At 38.8% G+C, this 24,373-nt stretch overlaps 1 protein-coding gene across 4 annotated transcripts; it reads left to right on the top strand.

Moving 5' to 3' along the window:
- The first annotated feature begins 4,392 nt into the window (after positions 1-4,392).
- LOC135711655 (large proline-rich protein bag6) lies at positions 4,393-23,817 on the top strand. 4 transcript variants are annotated; one of them, XM_065234527.1, is made up of 13 exons: positions 4,393-4,780; positions 4,993-5,064; positions 6,908-7,255; positions 7,319-7,960; positions 8,016-8,210; positions 8,279-8,696; positions 8,778-8,978; positions 13,733-14,114; positions 14,176-14,333; positions 14,399-14,580; positions 14,643-15,101; positions 15,162-15,542; positions 22,726-23,817. In XM_065234527.1, exons 2-13 carry the CDS (start codon positions 5,002-5,004, stop codon positions 23,056-23,058), a joined length of 3,762 nt encoding a protein of 1,253 aa, XP_065090599.1. In that variant the 5' UTR covers positions 4,393-4,780; positions 4,993-5,001; the 3' UTR covers positions 23,059-23,817. The 4 variants fall into 4 exon arrangements, with proteins under 4 accessions (XP_065090599.1, XP_065090600.1, XP_065090601.1 ...); XM_065234528.1 differs by lacking the exon at positions 4,393-4,780 and having other exon boundaries at positions 4,951-5,064; positions 8,016-8,183; XM_065234529.1 differs by lacking the exon at positions 4,393-4,780 and having other exon boundaries at positions 4,951-5,064; positions 8,778-8,930.
- The last annotated feature ends 556 nt before the right edge of the window (positions 23,818-24,373 follow it).

Below are 24,373 nucleotides of genomic sequence, written 5' to 3'. Positions count from 1 at the left end.
ATTTCAACTAGAATAGGGTACGTTAATCGTTTGCTTGGGACCAATAGGCTACTAAAGTGGTGAGCCAATTTAAAATCGTTAGTTTCGTATTGATTGTTGGTTATACTGCATTTATTCATTGTGTATGCTTATTTGTGACTTTGAATTGTTTGTTGGGAAGTTCTCAAATCATAAATAAAATGGTTCCAATATAATTCCTTTCCCAAAAATGTATGGAGAAAACAAGAATTTGGTATCCAGTATTTTACGATCGCCTATGGCCGCAACAATCTGGCTGAGTTTCTGGTAGGGAACATAAGATTCACGGATACGAATTTTGTTCATTTATATCAAAAATATAAATGTTCATACTCTAAACATATTAATTATTCAAAGTAAATTGAAAACATGTTTAAAACGAAAATATTTATGTTTGAATTAAATTCAAAGGCATGTTTATTTCAACAATATCAAAATCCATTGTATTTGACAGCTTTTGTCACCATGTCTGTGTTTGACTGACGATGATCGGTTTCTGTACGTGACGAATAAGAATGGAATCATTCTCCAGTGGAACCTGGCCAAGCGGAAATGGTTGGCGGAGACAATAAAGGCGCAGAAGATGGTAGTTATTTCACTAGGCACGGTCTGAAGTTTTTATCATTTTAGATCATCGGAGATTTTCGGATTAGATCAAGAGCTAGACGATGAGACAATGGAGCTGGTGATACTCTGATTGGAAGAATTCCTATCAGTTATATTCCTGTACGAAAGTTAGGACTGGCTCCTGGATGAGATGTTCTATGTGGAGACATTATACAGTCATCAAACGCCGGGTACCAGCATTGATGCCATGTCTCAAAAACGTTGCATTGTGGAAGAATCGCATTTGGTTTACAACTGTCTTCTCAGCTTGAGTGTGTCAGGTTGATTGGAAACGAACGATTTATTTTATCGTGCATTGATGATTTATAATAATAAATAAATATATATTTTTTCTTAACATTAAATACGTTTAAGATAAACTCTAAAATCATGTTTAAAATAAAAATAGGGGAATTTACGTATTCTCGTCAATCTAAGCAGCTTCCGCACTTCTATTAGCATTTTCTCAGTGTCACGACCACATATGACGTGTCTGTTTGTTTACATTCATCTGCTGCTAGCTATTCTATTATTATTATTATTTAGCTTTATTAAGGAGGCTTTCAGCCTTGGGCTGGTTCGCCTCCAATTAGCTATTCTATCCATTCCAATCAACAAAACTGTCCAAAACGGTTTGAAAACGTTTTTAACGCGCTCCAAACTTCTCAGGTGAGTGTGACTATTGTCGGCAGCCTCTTTTACTTCGGCAACCTTTCCGTTTAAACTGCGTGTTAACCAGCTGTTCTATTATCGGCAACTCGAAATCAGCCGTATTTTGATGTGCTTATGTTTCTTTTGAAGAAACACCTAGCATAACAGGTTTGCTCAGTCGTAAAAATGTATTAGGATTGAAGCTGAAAGACTAAGGAATCGTTTAAATACATTCAGCGAAGTATTTTAGTGAGAAAATACATCGAAATTAACGTTTAAATTGTGGTTGCCGAAAACAGTCGATGGCTGCCGAAGCCATCATTTACCCTATTTATTTTTGTTTACAAAGCTATCAAATCAAACAAAAATATTCACGTTTATTTTCAACTCTATTATTTTTAAAATAAACGTATAATGATTTTTATTTTAAACATTGATATCACATGGCTTTGAACATAACGTACGTTTGAATCAACCTATTTTATTTTTGTGGCCAGAACAAACTGAGTTTTCGTTTATTTTGACCTCAAATATTTTTTATTTCGATGATACGTTTTTTCTGCGTGTTTGAAGTTTGGCTTGTGTCGTTTGACGTGTAAACGTTCAAATTTGAACATTTATACGTCAAACGACACAACCCAAACGTCAAATCATATGTTCCCTACTAAAAACTCAGTCAGATTGTGGTGGCCATAAGCGTTCGTAAAATGCTGGATGGTAATGGTTCTTAACAACCCATTATTTGTAAGGTTCACTTCCAAAAAACCTTAATACATACACACTTAGAAAATAATACCGAACTCGGTTTAATTTTCTACCGAACCTCTTCGATTACCAACGAGAAACCGAATAAATGGTTTAAAAACATTTTTTCATACGTATTTATCGAATCAGACCCGAATATCGGTAAAATAGTATAAATTTGTCAGAAATATAGTCTTCAACTGAACCGAATATTCGCTAAAACGTGTTAAACGTCAAACGTTCCACTTGCGCTCAACTTCGCGACAGAAATTTTAACCGAAAACTCCGAGAAAACTCGGTTGTGTAAGCTGAGTCTAAAATTAGGCAGCCATTTTTTGCTCGCGTGTGCTCGTCGGACGTGTGCAAAACTTTAGTAAAAATGGAAAAAAGTTCTGGAGCAGCTGTAACAGGAGGATGCAAGTTTGATTGAAATCTTTTGTAAGTATTTGAAACTAACGGTATGATTTTATTAGCAGGCATCCTTCTGCCGTGAAAATATGCACTGATAAAATTTCAAAGATTGTTTTTATGTGTTCCGAGATGTGTCCCACACATGAATTTTTGCAATGTGATAAACAAATGATATTTACTTAATATGTGTACACATAAAAGCCATGAGTAACCACACATACTATTCATTTGACTCATAAATTAAATGTGTGCTTCTGGGTGGATTCTGTTTATGTGTGGTCACATGAAAATTATGTGGAATTTTACATGGAAATCCGTCAATAAAAATGTGTGAAATTCTTTTAGTGTACAAGGTTATGTTTCTGGCTTGCAAAGGCATTTTAAAAACCATTTGAATAAGAACCCAACAAAACAATTTGTGCTGCTTAAAGGTTGACTAAGCCATTTATTAGCTGAAGAAGCATATTTTTGCCTGAATAAGCTCATATTATGCTTCTAATGTTTGTTGGGAATTACTTCAAAGTCAGTTCAAAGTTACGGAAGTTTTTATTCACTAAAACAAATTAAATAAATATATTTCAAACATTTCTTTGACAAAACTGGTTTTATTTTTATGAAAATTCCGAAAATTTAAAGCAGCATTTGAAGTGTAAACCCAGCGCTGCCCAAGAAAACCGAATTCCGTAATTACAACAGGTCGCTGGTTGCGGGTCTACATTGGTGGTCCACCAAAAGCGATGTCAATCATACAAGGTCTGGAACAACAGGCAGCTTGCTGGTGTTAGAAGCAAAAATGTTGTAAACATTGCTGAGCAAGCGAATGACGATGTCACGGCAGCACAACATTCCATACTACGTGTCGTCACAGAAAACAGCTGTTTCGTGTAAAAAGATAAACATTGCGATGAAATACGAACACCACTAAACATTTCCACATTTCACTAATACCAATAAGCCGGTTAGGCCAGACCTTGTATAATTGACATAGCATCAAAAGAGCCCATATAGACGAGTGCAAGGATGGATTTGAGTTCACTCACTCGACAAAAAGTGACACAACAGCGGGGCCCTGTTTACTAGAAATGAACAAATATGTGTTCATTTTTAGTAAGCAGGGCCCCGCTGTTGTGTCACTTTTTGTCGAGTGAGTGAACTCAAATCCATCCGTGCACTCGTCTATAGTATAGTCGCTATATTCATAGTCTGGCGGATAGAATTTCGATCTAGCAAAAAGCGGAACCAATTCAATATATTGTAGACCCACAATTGAAAAGGTACTATCAACTTTTATAAACAAAATGTTGATTATTCTTTCATCGCCAATAGAAGATAAATTACCAGCATCATCTGATAGGGGAAACTTTCCACAACCTAAAGATGGTGTTAGTTTGTGTAGGCGAGCCTTGAGTCACGAGAAAACGGTTTCCGTAATTTTGTTCGCAACAGCTGATGTGCTCTTTTCTGTTGTTGGTCGTGATTTGCTCGATTGGTTCCGCTATTTGACAGCTCAATTGGTTCTCGATATTCTATCCGCCAGACTATGAATATAGCGACTATAGTCTATAGTAATTATTTCAGTGTCAACATTTCAAAGGGGCGTAATTGCTTTTGTGAACAATGGCTTTAGCCGTCGATTTCTCGCGAATAAAAGCTCACACATGAAAATTAATGAAACCAACAAGTAGAGTAGAGGGGTGAGCTTTGATTCGCGAGAAATCGACGGTTAAAGCCAATGTATACAAAAGCAATTACGCCCCTTTGAAATGTTGACACTGATTTGTCCATTATTTTCCCAGTGTCCAGTCGAACTCGATCTAGCTGCGTCGAACTAGATGAGAGTCTCCCTTCTTTTCGTCGGTCTTATTTCACATCGATCTGTTTTGCAACGCACCTTTCCCACAAAACTGACATCCAGCGAGCGTAAAAGAAAAAGAACGAAATAAGTCCGAGGGAAGAAACAGCAGTTTGTGCGAAAAGACGACGAAGTAGCAGTGCCAGATCAAAAGGATTTTCAGCCGTTCGGATTTTTAGGTTTTTCGTGCAAATATTCCCGGAATCGGTGCGAAAAAGTGGTCTACGGCTTGCTACGGAAGGTGTGCTGATAGTATTAGATTTCCATTATTTGGTGCACTGTTGCGCAAACGTGCATTTTCATCGAACGGTGAAATATTTTTTTTCTGGTGTCTTGCCCACTGCTGGAATGGTCGTCATCGAAAGTGATCGATATTAGTGCTGATTGGTTGGAGAAGGAATAATAATACTAGGTGTTGTTTGCTGTCCGGAAGATTTGAAAGGATTGGATCAGTGTAAAAAAAATATTGTTTAAATTCACAACTGCAGGCGTTGCAAGGTAATACAGCGGTTGTTGTGCAAAATTTGCACAATTTTTTTATGGTTTGTGGTGAAAATCCATTGAAGAGATTGCTAGGTTAGAAATTTGTCACGAATGAAGAAAAAAGATGGCGTTCGTGTGCCGACCGACTGACTGATGAAGAGAGGATGCCAAAACATTGTTAATCTTGAATTATTATTGGTCTTCTGTTTATTACCGATTGTTTCCAGCTCGCCAACATGATAAACCTCAAAGTGAAGACGTTGGATTCCCAGAATCATGACTTCAGTGTGGAAGATGATGTAAGTACACGTTTGCTTAAATAATGTTGTTCATGTATATAAAATGAATCAAAACAAACCAATAAATGGTGCTTCGAGATAGTTCTAGAAGCTTTGGGAAAATTGAATTGGAAACTATACCATATTAAAATGTAATAATGTTTATGTACACTCCGAAAACATAGGTAACTTTCGTCCATACTACTTTCCACGTAACATTCATGTTAATACCAAGTAGCCAAAAATCCCTTTAATCCCTTAAGTGGAAATCACGTTATACTTACTGTAACAGTAAGGTAAATATAACGTGATTTCCACTAGTTGGAAGGGAGTATCATGTAATGTTTAATTGATTTTGAAATTATATTTACTGAAAAATAATGTTTATCTTATGTTTACGCTCAGTGATTTCCACTATAATTGTACTGGATTTTCACGTAATGTTTACGTGATTTTGAAGTGATATTTAGGATGTGACAAAAACTGTTTTCTATTTTGCCCAAGAAAATAATGTTTAGCATATTTTTTTAAATAATTTTTTTAATGTTATTTAAACTCTGACGGTTTCACTTACAAAACACTTGATCATGACCATTCAGATGCAATATCGGTTTTCACTGTCTACTGCAGATTTTGATCTTTGGAAAATGTCAGTAAATGAAATCTTGTAATGCAACCTCTGAAATCGACACAAATATTATTATTATTGTATGTTGCCGGAGGCGAACCAGCCTCAGGCTGAAAGCCTTCCTACTAAAGAAAACTTAACTTAACTTATTATTGTATGGCGGTTTTCAAATAAAGCCAAATACAATCAATTCTTCATAACTCGATGCATTCGGTGGTCCCTCCATGTATCATACTCTCCATAAGTCGATACCTCCTTTGGTCGATGTTCTATGTAATGTTATTTTGATTCTATAACTCGATATGTCATTTTTTTTAATTCTTCGGCCTTAAAAAATAATCCAAGCTTGAAGAAGTTTTCAAGATTCTGGAACTCAGATTCGGATTTTGAAATGTTTCCCAAGATCTCAGTATTGAAAACAAATTGATATCAATATAATGTATCTAAGAAAATTTTCAAGGTCATTTGCTTGAAGAGTTCAAATGAGAAAAGTTTCAATTTAATTCTAAGTAGAATTTCAAAGGATTATTTAAGCATAATTACTAAGCATTTGTGAGAATAATTCTAAGGGAATTCTGAGAAGATAATTCGATGGAAGTCCTGAGGATATATCCAAATTAAACTTAAGGTGTATTTCAATGGAATTCTGTAAAGATTTCCAAGGGAATTCTTAGGAGAGCCTGAAAGGAATTCCATGGAGTATTCCAATGCAATTCCTATGAGAATTTCATGGAAATTAAAATTGGAATACTATGGGAATTCTGAACCATATTTTGTGAAATTACTGAGCAGATTTTAAAAGAAAATTAAGGAATAATTCGATGGCATTTTTGTAGGAATACTAAGAAAATGCTGAGGAAAATTTCCAAAGAAACAGAAGAATACTGAAGGGAATTTAAAGGTAATTGTGCTACAATTAAAAGAAGTTCGAAGTGAATTGCAGAACGATTTTCAAGAGTTTTCTTTGCATAATTTTTAGAGTAATTTGAAACATAGTCGGAGAATGAATGTCTTTGAATATCTCCCAATGAAATCCTGTGATAAATCTGGCTTGAAAAAAATAAATATTTTGAAACTTTAAAACACGTAAACTCATTTTACGTAAGCATAAACACACTCACACAACCGCAGTGAACATGACGGCAGCTATGCCAAACTGGGTTCTCCCATTTGCTCTAAAACTACTATTCCCACTTGTCATGCCATTGCAATTAATCGGCTTTTACCTTCTTTTAGATTACCGTTCGCCAGTTCAAGGAACAGATCGCAGAGAAAATCAACGTTGCAGTGGACATGCAGCGTTTGATCTACTGCGGTCGAGTGTTGAGTGAAGACAAGGCTCTCAAAGAGTACGATGTCAACGGGAAAGTGGTCCATCTGGTTCAAAGAGCTCCTCCGTCGGCTCGGGGTAGCAGCACCAGCGGTGGAGGTTCCAGCTTGGGAGACGACGGAGCCCGTGCCTCGGCTAGGCGATCCCGCAGCAGTGACAACGCTGCTCGACCGCAGATATTCCGCGGTCTGGACGATTTCAATACCATGTACTTTGGTTCGATGACTTCAATTCCGCTGAATGTAAACGCCACCGTGAGTACCTGATCGCTGACAGGTGCATTGGTCGACTAATGCAGAATTTATTCTTCATTCTAGACTCCTCCGCAAATCCCAACCGTTAGCCCATCATCAACGCTGTGCATGAATCGTATCACTGTTGCTCGACACATGCTACAGTGTGCTGACAACATCATCAGCTACTTGGAGGCACCGGAAAGAGGCCTAAACAACACCGCCATGGACATTCTTTCCCAGCAAACCATGGAGTCCACCGTCTTCGAAGTCGGCATCAGCGCCGTCGGTGACGTAGACATTCCTCATAATCAGATGCAGAACTTTGTCCAAGCGTTCCAGGGGGCAGTTTCGGCTGCTTTCCGTCAGAACGGCATTTCCAACGTTACCGTACAACAGCAGGATACGCTGAATCCATCTGTACAGGTATTTGGTACGATTCCAGACTCGGCAATCATTACACCACCGAATACGAGTGCTACGGCTACACCGGCCCAGGAGAGTTCCGGAGCTTCCTCTGGAGGCTCATCCACTTCTTCAAGCACTTCGGAATCAAGTGCTGATTCCAGACGACAGGCTCGTCCTGGATCCTCACGCAATCAAACCACCAGTACGCAGACACTGGCCGAGGTGGTTCAACAGATACGCGGTGTTCAGCGTCGGATGGAGCCTTTCTTGCAGCAGTACTTTGAAATACTGCAAAATGATCCCACATTTGAGGAATCGGTAGGATTGATCGAAATACTTCCTTTGAGTATCTTAAAGACGTTTTCCCTTACAGGACACCACCGGTCGCGAAAGTGCTCAACGTGTCTTTGATCGCATCTCGGAAGCGTTGCACTACATGTCCCATGCCCAGCATGCAATCAGCGATTTGATGCTGGATCTGCAAACTGCTGCACCTCGTCATCTGTGCTGTCGGCCGATTCTGGTCGAGCAGTCAGCTTTCGTAAGTTCTGGCATTGCTGCTGTTCCCGTGAGTTACAGAACAAGCTTCTCTACTTTGTGCAATTTTACTTACTAATCGCCCTTCTCTCTTTTCAGAACAACATCAACCTTGCTAACCTGCTCCGCGCAACCAACAATAACAACAACCCTGACATGGGCAACAACAACATCAACGCTCAGATTATCAACCTGTCAATTCCTGGATTACCCGGGTCTGCACCCAATGGACCGATTACCGTACCATTGCTGGAACCGGTTGTCCAGCAAAATAGAGCGACGGGAGCTACTGGACCAACCTCGGGTACTGGATCCACCCCAGCTACGGCTGCCAGTACAGCTGGGACGGGTACATCGGCAACACAGAGCCAAAATCAACAACAAGGTCAATCCGGTAGAAGTGCTAACAACCTCCCGGACGATGTTGTTACTCGTGTCTATATTCCACTATTCGACAATGCGACCGTTAGACGTATGCAGAATATCGTTGAGACGATGGGAGCACCGCCAGCAAGAGGTAAGGGATTCCGACGCAAAACCACATTTCTTTCCTTCGTTTCTCATTGTTTTGCTATTATTGTTTTACTCTTTAATGTAGACGGTTCCGCTGGGAGAGCCCCTCGCAGCAGCAGCGCTTCCAGTGCCAATAGGAGTGGTGCTGCCAGCAATAGTACGATGAATGACGAACAACAACAACAACAACAGCAGACAGCTTCCCCATCATCCTCGACTACCAACTCCCGGACGACCAGTGAGTCCGACTCGACTAGCTCGAGTTCCCCTGAACGATTATCGAACTGTATGTTTTTCAGTTCTTGTTCCATTCGCTGAGTAGTGTTGCGTTTTTCGTGTTGTTTTGTTTACTTTCCTTATACCTATTTATAGCTTTCTGTTACTCGTCGGCTTGGCTTAGCGTTCGTCTTACCATACTGTTAGTTTTAATATGCTTTCGGGAGACTCGGGGATCGCATCCAGATTAATTAACCGCTTGCAATCGTTTCTGCTTATGAGTTTTGCTGCTCGGTTATTTCAGTGCTAACATTTGAAAACGGCGCAAAAGCCATTTGTAAACAAATGGTTTGTGGGCCCTTTACTCGCTACCCGAAGAACGCCCACGCAAACCAACAGCATCGTCAGGAAGGGGAAAATTTCCCCTACCCGATGTTTCTGTTGTGTCGCGTGGGTGTACTTCAAGTAGTGAGTAAAGGGCCCACAAACCATTTGTTTACAAATGGCTTTTGTGCCGTTTTCAAATGTTAGCACTGAATTTACAGTGGAGTGCACAAACTCTCAAAACTTAAACAAGATTCAAAATAGTAGGTAGGGGAAACAGTCCTATTGTTGCGGAACGTTAGAAGCGTTTGAAGCCTAATGTTGTTTATGGAGGTCTCCATACACAACAATAGGCTCCTAACGCTTCTAACGTATCGCAACAATAGGACTGTTTCCTCTAAAGCTTTTGAAAACGCTACAATGACTTTGAAAAGGTCGCAATAGTCTAATAGTCAAAAAAAAACTTTAAGAAAATAAATAGGTGTCAACATTTTAAAAGTGCGAAGTTACTTTTGTAAACATTGGCTTTAGCCGTTGATTTCTCGCGAATAAAAGCTCATACATGCAAAGTAGCGACACCGTCAGGTAGATGTTGGCATTATTAATTTGTTAAAAATGGGCGCTTGAAGTCATTGTTTACAAAAGCAGTTTCGCCCTAATGATATGTTGGAACCAAAATATTTAAATTTATAAAAAAAAAAACTGATTAATCCACCTACCGGTGACAAGTGCCAAAGGATATCTGGTTGAGACTGCCTATTTCACATGCAATGTGTCCAAGTTAGGCCAATTGGGTTGTTTAATTTCGAAAAATATACCGCTTTTAATACATCATCTGGAAGAGCTTCTTTTTCTGAGCAGAACGATATGTTTATTGATCCCATAGACATTCATCTCGATTTTTAAATCAAGATTTAAATTTGTAATTTTTGGCACTAAATCTACTAGTTGACAGCTCGCTCTTATACAAAGTCTCACCGAGGGATGCTAAGATGGCGATTTGTTGCTGATGTAATCGCACTTACTTAAAATAGGTTCAGTGCACCAAAATTGACTATTCCATTTCTAATGCAGAATACGAATATGTACTTACCTAAATACGCCTAAACAACCCAATTGGGTTCTGGGCGCTTCACCTGACCGATAATCTTCTAATTGGGTTGTTTAGGGGCATTGAAGTACCTACATATTCGTAATCTGCATTAAAAATGGTACCAAAATCCAAAATTTCATCATTTTAACATTCCGAACACGATGCCTCCGGTAAAACGTGTAACGGCAAACTTGCAATGTTTGAAAACTACAGACTTTAAAGATTTATTCGGTATCAATAGATATTGTTTTCCTTGATTTGTTTTCCGTGCTGAGCACCAATGCTACCGACGCCAGGAAGGCAGCTTCCCACACCTGGACCCTACCTATCGACCCATCAACTCATGAACCGGGGACCAACGGCTTTACTTCCCTTCCGAAGGAAGACGTGATCAGAGATGTTATGCCTCAGAACATCCCGGCGGCGCCGACTGGGATTGAACCCAGGCCTGCTGGGGTGAGAGGTAATCACGCTTACCACTACACCACCGGCGCCGCTGGTATCAATAGATATAAAATTTATCGATGAACTGCTGAGCAATGCTGCTGCCGTTACACATTTTACCGGAGACATCGTGTTCGGAGTGTTAACTAAGTGTGATTACAATAGCAAAAATCACCATATTTGCACCCCTCAATGGGTCTTTGTATGGGAGTGCGCTGTCAATTTGTTAGATTTGTGCCAAACAGTGAAGTGATTATTTTGTTTTTCATCTTGATTTAAAATTTGTGACGGAAGTAAATGGGATCGACAAAAATAACGTTGTGCTTAGAGAACAAAGCCCTTTCAGTGGTATATTTTTTTTCAAAATTAAAGACCTAATTGGATTTGCATCTGCTTTCGCATGATGGATTTTGGCTCATTTCATATTCTTACCACTTCCCCGAGAAATGCCAAAATAGTTGGAGGTTGAGTGAAGAATTCAAGTGCATTACAAGTACAATGATATCATTGGCGAAAATCGGCATTTAAGAACCCCTCGGTGGTACTTTACACCACTTTACAGGCAAAGGAACGTCTTATGAAATTTTGACAATAGGATTTCTTATGAAAATCATAATTTGGTGTATGAAATAGAATTCATTAGTTAGCTTATGAAACTTAAAAAAAGTAATATACACGCAGAAAAAAGTTTTTTCAATTTCAATGATATTATGTATTAAAAACAACAACAAAAATTATCATTCCCCGGCTAATAACTTTTTTTATTGAATTCAACAATAAATCTTTATTGTTCGGACATAAAATATTGTTGTTTTCAAAATCTGTCAAAAACGCAATTAAAAATATATTTTGTTGAATTTACAATATTTATTTTCCAACAGACAAAATCTTTTTTTGATAAAAAAAAATAAGTTGCTACCAACAATAACTTTTTTTTATTCAAATAAAAAAAAATTGCTGCAAATAACAAATTGTTTTTAATAATTTAAAAATAAAATTGGTTTGGCATAAATATTTTAATTTTTAATTTTAGCAGTTTTTCTATTCGAGAAATAATTTTCAATATATTTAAAAATTGTTTTTGGTTTCATTTTCTATTTATTAACAAACGGTACAAATAGTAATTCAATAGGTTTATCAATTATACAAAAAATACCGAAATTATGACCTCTCATTAACGGTATGTAAATTAATAGTTTGCTTTTCGAAACGGGCAACGTTTCCACGGTGTATTGATTTGCTGGAATTGGGGAAAAAAAATCGTTAAAACACGTATTAAAATGCAAATACTGAATTCCTTACAAAGAAAGCAACTTGTTCAAAAAGAACTTCTTCCGACGAGACTGGGAAGCCGAGCATGCACAGGCATTGAAAACACACACACATACATTGACAAAATGAGCCTGTGTATGTTTTGGAAAAGTTTTGCTTTTAAATTTACAATATATTTTTAAAAAGTAGTTAAAATAATATTTGAAGACAAAAATATATTTTATTGAATCTACAATATATTTGTTTTCAGAATTTGCAATGAAAACAACAAAAAACATTTTTGAAGCTACAAATAAAATAAATATTGAATTCAAAAAAAGTTATATTTGACATTGCAAAATATTCCAATAATATTTTTTTTTGGTTCAATAAGGTCAATTTTCTCTGCGTGTAGAATGTAGCAGATCGGAATCGATTCCTGAGCGTCCAGAGGGTTGATTCCGTGATTTGTTCCCACATCTATTAACGTTTGGGATTATGGTATGTTAAAGAAGTATAAGAACCTCTCATAGTACCTCATGTATTACGATAAACATTAATAAGTCGTGCCATATCGCATGCCTATGGAATTCATAAGTATCTTATGAAATCAAAATTGTCCAGGTTCATACCTTATTAATGGAATTCTTAAGATTTTATTGCCCCAGTGAGTGTAAACTTTAAAAATTTCAGCCCTTGTAAAGGACCGGTAAAAATATTCTGTTCTCTTGAGGCTTTATGAGGGGTCAACAATGAACAGTTTTAGCATAAAATGATTCAAAAGAAACAATTTTTTGTAGAATAAATCAAATTTAAGAAATAATGCCTAGTTAAAGCTATATTTTTTTCAGTTTTGTGAAAGACTGATTTTTTACCAAAGCAGCTGCTTCAAAACGTGATTTCATAAAATACAGTCATATTTATAAAAGGAATAATGCAAAATTGAAGAATTTAATTAGAAAATGTTTGAAATACCAGTGGCGCTCATATTACCCCGAATGGACTTAAGTAATATTTTATTAAAAAAAACTTAAATGTTTATTGAAGATTAAAAAACATCGTGTCATATAAGAAACCAATGACCATTTATACAACCGCTAAAGGAAAATTTAACGATAAGTTGTAAGAAACTACTGATAGACCTTATTTTCTGATTTAAAAATCTTATAACATTGATGAAATTTTGAGGTAGTCTAAAATTTTTTAATATTCGCACTAGAAAAAAAAATTAAACTAAAATTAAATTAAGGGTTCAAAAGTAGGCTTCAAGCATTACATGACAGAGCTTGAAAACAAGTGTTGAAAATGTACATATGTTGAAAATGATTGTGTTCCTTGCCTCGAATGTCACAATGAGATGTGATTAACTCCCCATAGCATATTAACATCATAATATTACCTATGATTTATTATGAGTCCCGACTAGTCAATTTAAACCCTATTAAGCGCTGTATAACTAACACATAGCTATTGTATTTCGTGATAGGGAGCTAAAGTAAAAGACTAGTGTTTCCCTCGATAGATAAACAACAACTCTTTATTTCATTCGTCAAATGATATACATTCGGTTCTTGTTCGTATCATCGCATTCCATTTCGATTTCGCGTTAAACGGATAATGAACACTACAATAATGTTCTACTCCTGCATCTTCAACTGTGTTGCTAACAATAATTCCTAACTGTACAACAACTATTTCCTACCCTTTTTCAGCCAACAACGCTCAAATGCAGGTGGCACGTTTGATCCAAGCCGTCGTCAATGCCGCTCCAATGAATGCCGATATCCACGTGCAAATCAACGCTGGTGGAAATCCACCTGGATCTTCGGCGGCCAGCACCCCTGGAACCGGTGGCACTACAACCAGCAACGGTGGTGGTCCACAGGCCAATCCTACAATGACGAACAACACTTCTACCAATACCAACAGCGGTAGCAACGATAATGGATCTCAGTCTCGTTTTGCCACCGTCACGCTCCCGACGACCTCCACCCAAACCCGTTCCACCTCCAGACCTCACGTTCACAGCATCCCGCCGGCACATATCCGGAATGTGCGGCCCATCCCGGCCAATATGCTGTCCTCGTTTGACAGGTTTGTTCGTCGGATTTCTTTGTTTATGTATGTGTAACAACTATTCATTTTCTGTTGGCAGATTCCTCCCATGTAACAGTCATCACATCCGCGAAAACACAGACCGGGCTTCTACGGAAACGGCCTCTACTCGAAATGCTGCTTCTGCCAACAACGCCGGTAGCAACAATAGCAACAGTGGAGCCACTCCAACGGTAGCTACTAGTCAACCCAGTGCGCGTGAGTTATTAATACATTTCCAGACTTGATAGAAGTCATTATTAACGATAAAATCCTTTCAACAGCTCCACCGGAATCCCTCTCATCGCTACCATTCAATCTTTTCGGTAGTCAGTTTACATTGGGCGACTTTGAGCAGATTGTTCCCAATCCAAACACACTGAACCGTGTACGCGATTCACTCCAAGTGTATGTCGTGGATAATCTGTTCAGTGGCCAGGCCATCAGCGATTCCACTATGCAAGATGTAAGTTTGCTCTGTCACCTTTCTTCTTCTGGGTCTTCAACTAATATTTCGTCCATCTCTAGGCTATCAATCAGCTGATACAACGTCTCGTTCCGGTTCTGTCGCGCGTGTCTAACTATGATCTTCCGGACTACGATACACGAGCCTCGATCGAGAACCTAATCCGTAATTCGATTCCTTTCTGTATCAACCTGATACGCGAGGACAACTCTCAGCAATTTGGTGTTCGTTTGCTTCGTTTCCTAATCACATTCGTTCGTCGGTTCTTTATGATCCTGGTTACTGGAATCGGACAGAGCAATGCCCAATCCTTCTCCAGAGAACTGCTAAACATGGCAATTTTCAGTACGCAGGAAGGCGCCAGTGTTAATCCGGAATTGCTACAACTGTTCCTACCCGCCATTCATCGACAACTGGAACGGTCCAGTAATCACGATCAGCAAGACATTCAGGAATTTTTGGTCATTCGCCGGCATGCACCTGAACACAGCCAAACCAGCACAACTAATCGTGCCCCTAGTGTAAGTCATCCGTTTGAGCGCATTTTAGTTTTTAAAATTTTAATCCCCAGCTTATTACAGCCCATGGAAGTGGATGATGCAGAATCCTCGACTACACCCGAACTGGTATCGGACATAGCGGAAATTTCAATTTCCATCGAACCACCGATCGTTAACTTGGATCAGTGTGCTGCGATTGTGATTTCCGCCGCCCCCGTATCAGCATCTGCGCCAGCAGCACCGACAGCGCAAGTTACCGCTTCCGGTGCGGACAACAACGAAGACGTTACAATGACGATACCGGTGGCGGTGGTCGATCCTCAGGTTCCACCACCGCTGACGAAAAAAGACGGCGAAGAGGAACTTCCGTCGGTGGTGGTCGGTTCTGAACCGTGGCATACGCACCTACCATCCACATGGTTACCGGTGATCACGCGTGATATTGCTCGACAGCGGCGACAGGTAAGGGTGTAGCTTTTGGGACTGGACTGGGGGTAAAGTACCGTAATTTCCCGCACCTATGTCATTAGGCATTATGCAGAGCTGGTAGTAGGTCACTATTTTCAAGTCAGTCACTGAAAAGTCACTAGTCACTAAAGTTACTTTCAAACCATTAATGTTGAGAGTAAATAATTTGCCTTTAAAAAATCATATCAAATCACAGATTGATTTGTTAACACATTTGTGGTAGAAAAAGATTATAACATTTCATTTTTACGTAGGACTACGTCTGTGATTTCTATATGGGAGTACACACGAAAAAAACATGTAACAAAATTATGAAAGATTTTGAACGTTAATAACTCAGCTACCCCTGGACCAATTTCAATAATTTTATCACCAATCAATGAGAAATATTCCTACGCATCTGTGAAATTTTAGACTTTATCATTTTTCAAAATTTCATAATTGAAAAATGCACGAACATGCTACTGTTGCTATGATAATTAAAATAATCACCGATTGCCTGCGAAAAGCGTTTTCCCTAACACAGATTTCAAAGTTGAATTCCATCCGATCTCACCAAACGATGTTTATTCAATCACCGCGTGGTGAGTGGTGGTGTTCTCCGGTACAAAACGAAAGGCTCCCCGCAAGCAGCTAGCGATCAAGGCTGACCTCAACCGTTGATCGGATTCAGTTCCAATTATCGTGTGTGGTGATGTCCGGTCGTCGGCATCACCAGCAGCAGCAGTGCTTTCGGCACGTGGCGTTGAACATTGTTCTCCAGTACACAACGAAAAGCTGCCTGCAAGCAGCGAACTGCAGCCCACATGAGCATCCATAGAAGGAGGAAGAAGACGCATCGCTATTGATCGGAATCAGTAGCTCTTCGTGAGAGTCGCTGTGGGTCATCTATGCCAAGCGCGTCATACTAAAGAGTATAAACAGAGAGAACCCCACTCAAATTCCTATTCCTACTCAAAACACAAGCTCCTGCTGCAGTTAACTAATAATATTTATTATATATGACCACGTAGTCCTACGTCGCCATTGCGTACAACCTCATAGGGCTGTCCCTTGTAGTTTTTTTCCCTTTCATGTGTTCTCAAAATTGTTCTCGACCTATCACACATTTTCTGAGGTTTCGAAAGAAATTCTGAGCCCAATATCCTGGCTATTTTACTTCGCGATCTTGAAAGTTTTCCAAGTCTAAGATCAGTGTTGGAAAAGTTCGCGATATTTCACGAAGTTCACCAAGGGAAAAAATCGTGAGTCATAGTGATTTTTTTGCGAACTTTTCCATCACTGCCTAAGATGTCGAAAAATGATCTAGGAAAATTTTCAAGCTCTCGACATTTTTTAAAGACAGGAAATTAAAAAAAAATCTTTGAGTCTCGGTAGCTTTAGTATTTGTAATTGTTCGATGCATAAACTGTGCCTTTCGCTAAGTCGGTGTATCTAGGGACCAACCCCCTAGTCTATACACCTACTGTCCTTCCCGTTGTACTCGGCAGTTCGTGCGATATTCTAGACTCACATGGGTGGGGTTCTCCCCCGGGTAATTCGCAAGTATCCGTTCCGGTTCTGGTAGATTAGCTTATTTCCATGCATGGTTTAAGTACTACTACTACCAAACTCACCTTTTTCTACAATGATGATTTCGTTGAAAGTTTATGAAGGTTAAAGATCTCTATGAGGTGTATACTGCGATTGCATTATATTTATATAGGAGGAATTGCTCTAATGTTGGCCTATGGATCTAATATTGGGTCCATCGCCAAAAATCTGCTATTCATCAATTTTATCTAGATCAACGCGTCATTGGGACTGTACTTATGGAATTTATGGTCGCTATTGAAAATTTAGTCGATGGCTGAATTGATGTATGGGCAAAATTAGGGCCATTTAGACCGACATTACATCCATTTCCCATATGACCTTCAACATGGGATGTCACTCAAGTGGAGGATTTGGAGTTTATATGTAAGTCTGTCCTCAAAGTCGCTGTCCGACGGCAGCATATCGCTTACCATGGAATCAAGTAACCATTGTGGGAAGCCGTTATGCTTAACGCTTACGGTTCAACGATTGGCAACGATCGTCGTAGGGTGGAAGGTTCGTTGGATCATTCCAAGGAAGGTGGCGAAGAGCATAACGAACGAATTTCCTCTGAACAGACTCAATCCTCGCTATCCAAACTGTTTCATACGCACGGTTGGTCCTTCCTTAGCTCAGTTGGTAAAGGCGCAGCTACAAAGCAAGATCATTCTGGAGGAGGCTGGGTACGATTCCCGGTCCAGTCTAACAATTTTTCGGGTTGGAAAATTTCTCGACTTCCCTGGACATAGAGTATTATTGTACTTGCCACACAATTATACTAATGCAAAAATGGTACCAGGCATCGAAAGCTCTCAATTAATAACCGTGGAAGTGCATCTAGAACACTAAGTTGAGATCACGCATTAAGTTAATATGCGATAAGTAATAAGCTTGAAATGCGAAGAAGAGAAGAGAAGATTCATACGGACACTATACCACTACACCAAATTCCAAGATCGATCGCACTAGAGCACAATATAGAACTGTCAGGCAGGTAGGATACCGAAACTCACCACGATCGTATAATTGAATGCAATAAGTTTTAGCTTGCGATGGAAAGTAAGGATATTGCATTTTTTAACAATCAACGTGATAAAATTCCTAGAGCACTCTTCAAAACTATCAGGTGCTGCAACCGCAAGCAATCAGTGAAGCATCGCACAATCACGTCCATTTTCACATCGTCTTCATAAAATGACCGGCAGCCGGTTGGAAGCATCACACCGATTTCGTAGTAGCGGTTCCAAATTGCTGCCTTGAGGAACGCCTGAATTGTTTGAAAAATATTTCCGATTGATCAGAGACGATTTTTACCCAAAGCTCTCGATTGGTAAGATACGATGCAAACCAACGATGAGTCCTTGAAAGACGCCGAGCTTCGCGAGTTTGGCAAGTAGAATGGCATGTTCAACCCGGTTGAGAGCCACCTGTGCTCCTGCCTCCATATTCCGTAGGCATAGGGAAATGAAAGGAGCGAGGTTTGTTGAGACCGAACGTTTGGGGTGGAAACCATGTTGGTCAGGAGAAATCAACAGTGAGCATGCATAAGGACATAAACGCGATGATCGATTCTCTTTGTCGATTTTCTCTTTTGTTAATAACTTACTTGGATTAACATTTCTCGGTACGTTGGTTGTTGCTTTTGATAGCCAATACCAGGCTTGTAATTGCTCATTACAGCTAAAATGCTATTTTTCGTAATTATGAAACTATGAGATACTATAATGAATATTTTAATTTGTAAGAAGCAAAAAAAGTTTGTGTAATGAGCATTTGCAAGCTAGGCCAATACAGCCTGTTACAACACTGTATTGTAAAAATGTCAGAAAATTGCTTCTCTTAGCTGTAGCAATTTGAAGAGAAAATCGATTAAGAGAATCGATCATCGCGTTTACGTGCATGCTCACTGTCGAAATGTAGTTTCTACAGCTGGCAAATAAAGTGTCGTTGATGATTATCTCGAATACTTTCGAGCAGACACAAAGTAATTCCTCGGTAATTCTGCACAATTTCGCTTGTGTCCTTTCATGAAAATCGGGAACATGAACCAACGAGAAGGAAATACACCTAGTTGTAATGAAATATTGAACAGCTTTGAAAGCGGAGAGGCAAGCTCTGTTGAGCATCTTTTTAGTATGGACGATGGAATGCCGTCAGGCCCAACAGCGTTCGAGAATTTCAGCTTCTGGATAGCAGAGTCGACGAGGTCCAATGTGACCGTGAAAATATCACGTCACTGGTAGTATCTCTGATCCCTTCAGCAACTTGGCTTAACGATGTCTTCGATCAAAGTTCAGCATCAAAATGACAGCAAATTGAAATCAAGTTTTGATATCAACATCAAACTGAAATCATAATTTGATTTAAGTTTACGCAATTGACAAATTTGATACCAAATTTTGTTTTCATTTTGCTGTAAATTTGTTCTTCAAAAATATGTTGTTGTGGGTTTGTTTTCATTGCCTTAGCATAACATCAAATTGAATACTTGTTTTGTTATCAACAGGAAAATGGATATCAAATTTAGTTTTCAGTTTGCTCTCACTGATAGCAGAAATAGTTTTCAATGTGATGTCACAGAAAGATTTGTTTGCTCTCAATTTTGATATTTTAACCGTTAAAACGACCAAAACGACAGCAACCTGAGTAATCATTATCAGCGAAATCACAACATCAAATTTAGATTTCAATTTGATCTCAGACTTTGCTCGGGTTAACACTCTTGAAATGCTCTGCCAGGAGGTTACATTTTTCTAAAGAAGTGTTGGTTTTTTTTATCGCTTAGATGAATCTCAATCGGCCGCCCATCCTCTTTCCTTTTTGTATTCACAAACGTCCAGAATAGTTCAGGATTACGCCGGAGATTGGTCTGCATACGTCTGGAGTACTTCTTGTATAGAAAACGGTTGATGAACCGCAGCTCATCCGCTCACTAATATCACAAGTTTAAACCATTCAATCCGTCATTTATAGCGGAGCTTTTCAAAAAAAGACTCATTACTCAACATGTTATTTCTCCAGCATATGTGCTCTCACCTTTTCTCCCATCATTCTCTGAGGAAGTGGAAGATCCGCACAAAAGCAAATAAACGGAAAGCGAAATGCAGCTCTCCACCTCACAAGTTCCCGGATATCGTAGATATTCCGTGTTTCTGGAGAGCTTGTCTAACTTGACAGGATCTCAGAAGTTAAATTAATCTGGTGATTTCTAATTAGTCAAAGACAAACTGCAATCCAACTCCACCATATGCCGTACGGTGCAACCATACGCCGTATGATAAAACCACAGCGACTGCACGACCTGAGAATGAAGAGAAACGTCTCCGAAGTGTTTGTCGAGGCAAGTGGAAATCGAGTACTGATGAAACTCGGTTAAATACTCGCTGCATTCCGCCTATTGCACCGTTGATTACATAGTTTGTCCTACGTAGTGGCATCCCGAGCAAAGTCTGAAGTCAAATGGAAATCTAAATTTGATGTTGTGATTTCGCTGATAAGGATTACACAGGTTGCTGTCGTTTTGGTCGTTTTAACGGTTAAAATATCAAAATTGAGAGCGAAAAATCTTCCTGTGACATCACATTGAAGACTATTTCTGCTATCAGTGAGAGCAAACTGAAAACTCAATTTGATATCAATTTTTCCTGTTGATAACAAAACATGTACTCAATTTGATGTTATGCTAAGGCAATGTAAACAAACCCGCAGCAACATATTTTTGAAGAGTAAATGTACAGCAAAATGAAAACAAAATTTGGTATAAAATTTGTCAATTGCGTAAACTGAAATCAAATTATGATTCAATTTGCTGTCATTTTGATGCTGGACTTTGCTCGGAATTCTCAGCATAACATTGTTACGAAGCATTTGGGGTTAATGTTTACTTGCTCCAAGATTGCGGTGCAATCAATTCTGCCATGTAACGTGTCCGCAACAAGCAGGGCTTTTGAAGTACAGTGTATCTCAAAATTAAGCGTACAGGTGTCCTTAAATTTGAGAAAAAAAACAGCTTTAAAAGCACAATTTAAAGATATACGTTTCTGAATTTCTGGCTGCTGAATCATCATAAATTTATCAATTTGTACGCCTTTTCCGTGAGAAACCTTAATGTCTTGAAATATAATGAACCAAGCTTTTTGAAATTTTGCTCATTTTTAGTCATAATAAAGATCATTCATATTCTACTAATTTTACTAAAATTCGTCCACTAGGTAAAAAGTTGAAAATCGTGCGTTTTCCTAAAATAAATCTAACTTTATACAGGCTATTCCAATAAAGTTCAAAACTAAAACGATAAATCAATAAACATCTGTTCAACCACTACCCAAGATTTAAAAAATATATCTATTCAGAATGTTTAAAAAAATGTTCCACTTACGTGTACGCTCCATTTTGCGATGCAGCGACTTTCAGAGCTGGGCAAATGAAACGGGTCTCTCCATGGTAGCATTCTCAAAGCGTAACGCAGAAAGCGGTGTTGAACGAACTTGACTCTCTCAGTACCATTATTGTAGTTCGAACTCCAAACCATAGAACAATATTCTAGTATGGAACGTACCATGGAGCAATACAATGACTTGATGCATTGGATGTCGGAGACAATCTTAGCTGTTCTGAAGTTAAAGCCCAATGTCCTTGACCACTTGTCTACGGCGTACGAGATTTGTTGCTTGTATGTAAATTGAGAGTCCATGATGACACCTAGATCTTTTACATGGCTCACACGTCCAATAATGGTGACCCGGAGAGCTGGTTCTTTCTTTCGAGTAAAGGAACACTTCGCGGGATTCACCGTCATTCGGTTCAAATGGCACCAGCTAGCAAATGCTTCAAACTGACGGCGGAATTGACATTCCTCGATCGAGCAGATCCGTGAGTAGATTTGAGATCCTTTGCATATGATAGTCGTGGACCTTCGATAACTAAAATCACGTAATTGAAGTAAAGTAAGAAGATCAACGATTCCTTGAGTAATCCTGACGTACTATTATATCACATATCCACTACCAGCCTTGCATTATTCCAAATGGGCTACTCCAGAAGTTTTCTTTTGGACTTTTTTTTAAGTTTACCAGTTTTGTATAATTGTTCTGGCATAGACCCTCGTAGCTTCTGCAAAATTGTAGGAAGAATTATGTTCTGGTCAAAATACTGGAATTCTATTCGAGTTTCATTGGAGTGGCTCCATATGGCTCCACTTTACCCTATCAAGTCATTGCAATGCAAAGCCCTGTAAGGAAAACGGAAGAATTTACTAGCGAGAATTTACTAACGGGTGTTCAATAAAAAAATGAGATTTTTTCAGTCATATTAGTTAGTACAAATTTTTTTTTTTCAACGAATTCAGTATTTTTTTTTTATTAAAAAATAATGTTAATTCTTCAAAAAAACGTCAATCAATATTGGAGAAGGGGCCCTGGTCAGCCGGACGACGCAACTTAGTCGCGATGCTCTCACAAGAGCGCGGGACGGCACTGAAATCATTCTCATTTTTTATTGAACACCCATTATTCAAGTATTGCCCAAATTTACAAACATTGATAAATCTCGTCCGCGTATCTATTTTCTAACTGTTCATTTTTTTTTTTCTTTTTTCCCTCAGAACCCTCAGGGTCCATACTCAGATGCATACATCTCGGGCATGTCTTCGAAACGACGCAAGCTGATAGCAGAAACGAAACCCTCTTCTGATGTTCCTTCGCTGATTTCGGACGGCGTTCGGCAAGCTTTCCACAGCACCGGCATCAATCCAGCCAGCGCCAGCAGCAGCAATTCAAATGGTCTGGACGAACTGGCCAACACGATATCCGACGACGCCGCACTGCAAAGCTCCTACTGTGAAACCATGAAAGCCAGCATACGGGAACGATTGACCAAGGATCCGGACTACGACGCAAAACGGTTTCCAAATTGTTCCAAGTATTTCGAGAAGTAGTTTTCTGCTGGCATGACGGTCATGGATGGAAGCTTTCGGTGTTAATGTTAGTTTGTTTTTTTTTTCAAACACTGGTGGAACGTTAGAGTTTCATGACACACTTTACATTTTCTGGAAGATGCAGTTCAGTATGTGAGTATATTCTTGTCCTGTTATCACTATCGATCAATATGGACAGTAGCGCATAGATGCTACAGCAGTTTAGATACTAGAATATCGTAAAAATAATATCATTGAACAATGAAGCTCTATTCGCTTGTACCATCAAGCTTGGATTGCTCTAATCCTCCTAATATTGAAATTAACATGGTAGGGAAATGACGTCTTCGTCAATTCCTTTACCATTTGTCTTTAAGGGGACTAAATTAAATTCTTGAGTGAGCGCGTTCCTGGCGATAATAGGTATATGAATTGACGAATACGTTATATATCCTATATACACATTGCTTCAGAGAACCATGTAAAAGGCATGTTTTTGTGCTGGATGGCCAATATTTTGTTATTTGATAGAAACTATTTAATTCTGTATATTGCGTTTAATATTATCAGCAAAAAAACATAGAGAAAAAAAAATTATTTAAGACCACTATTCTACAGATCCAAAGTAAAATATGGTTAGTTTTTGATCTATCACCTACGTAGACAATATTGACAAAATATTGCAATATGTATTCGATTCCAAATGTAGTTCCTCGTGTATAAGTCGCCTGACTATCTGCAGAAGGGCTACATAGAATGAAAATGAGAATGGCTATCACACACAGACTCTAACTAGGTGATTTTTGATTTGTTTCATATGCTAAAATTAACTAGGAATGATATCACTTCAAATTGGTGGTTCAATCTGTACAGAAAAAAATAACAAATATATTATTTTTTGCAAAAACATTACCCCGTGATGCTCAATTTCAATAGATGCGAAAGAATGCAATAATTTCCCTTTACCTACCTCCAAAAACAAAAAGAAAAGTAGTTCATCAAAAACACTATCATTTTCATTGTTATCCAGTGCCAGTGAGAGTTCCATTTTTCTTAAGCACACCGAAATTAACATTCCTGTAGGCAAATGGTACATGATTATCGGGCCTACATTCCACCAACGGACTCAATTGGAAAATATTTTTGCGACTGCTGCCGGGCCGGGCCAATCGTTCGCGCAAACAACAACGCCACCAAATTCAAGTGGATGCGCGAAAAATCACATGATTGGCAACAACGATGGAGTCTACCATCATACACCCACCTCAAGATTCGAAAAGGCAACTCTCTGTCGAATTCTGTAGCGTAGAAAAATGTTTATAAATGGGCAGACGTC

The sequence above is a fragment of the Ochlerotatus camptorhynchus genome, unplaced genomic scaffold, assembly GCF_037179485.1.
Source record: "Ochlerotatus camptorhynchus isolate MF236.1 unplaced genomic scaffold, CSIRO-AGI_Acam_v1.1 ptg000434l, whole genome shotgun sequence".
Taxonomy (NCBI): Eukaryota; Metazoa; Arthropoda; class Insecta; order Diptera; family Culicidae; genus Ochlerotatus; species Ochlerotatus camptorhynchus.
This window is presented reverse-complemented; position numbering and strand designations above follow the sequence as displayed.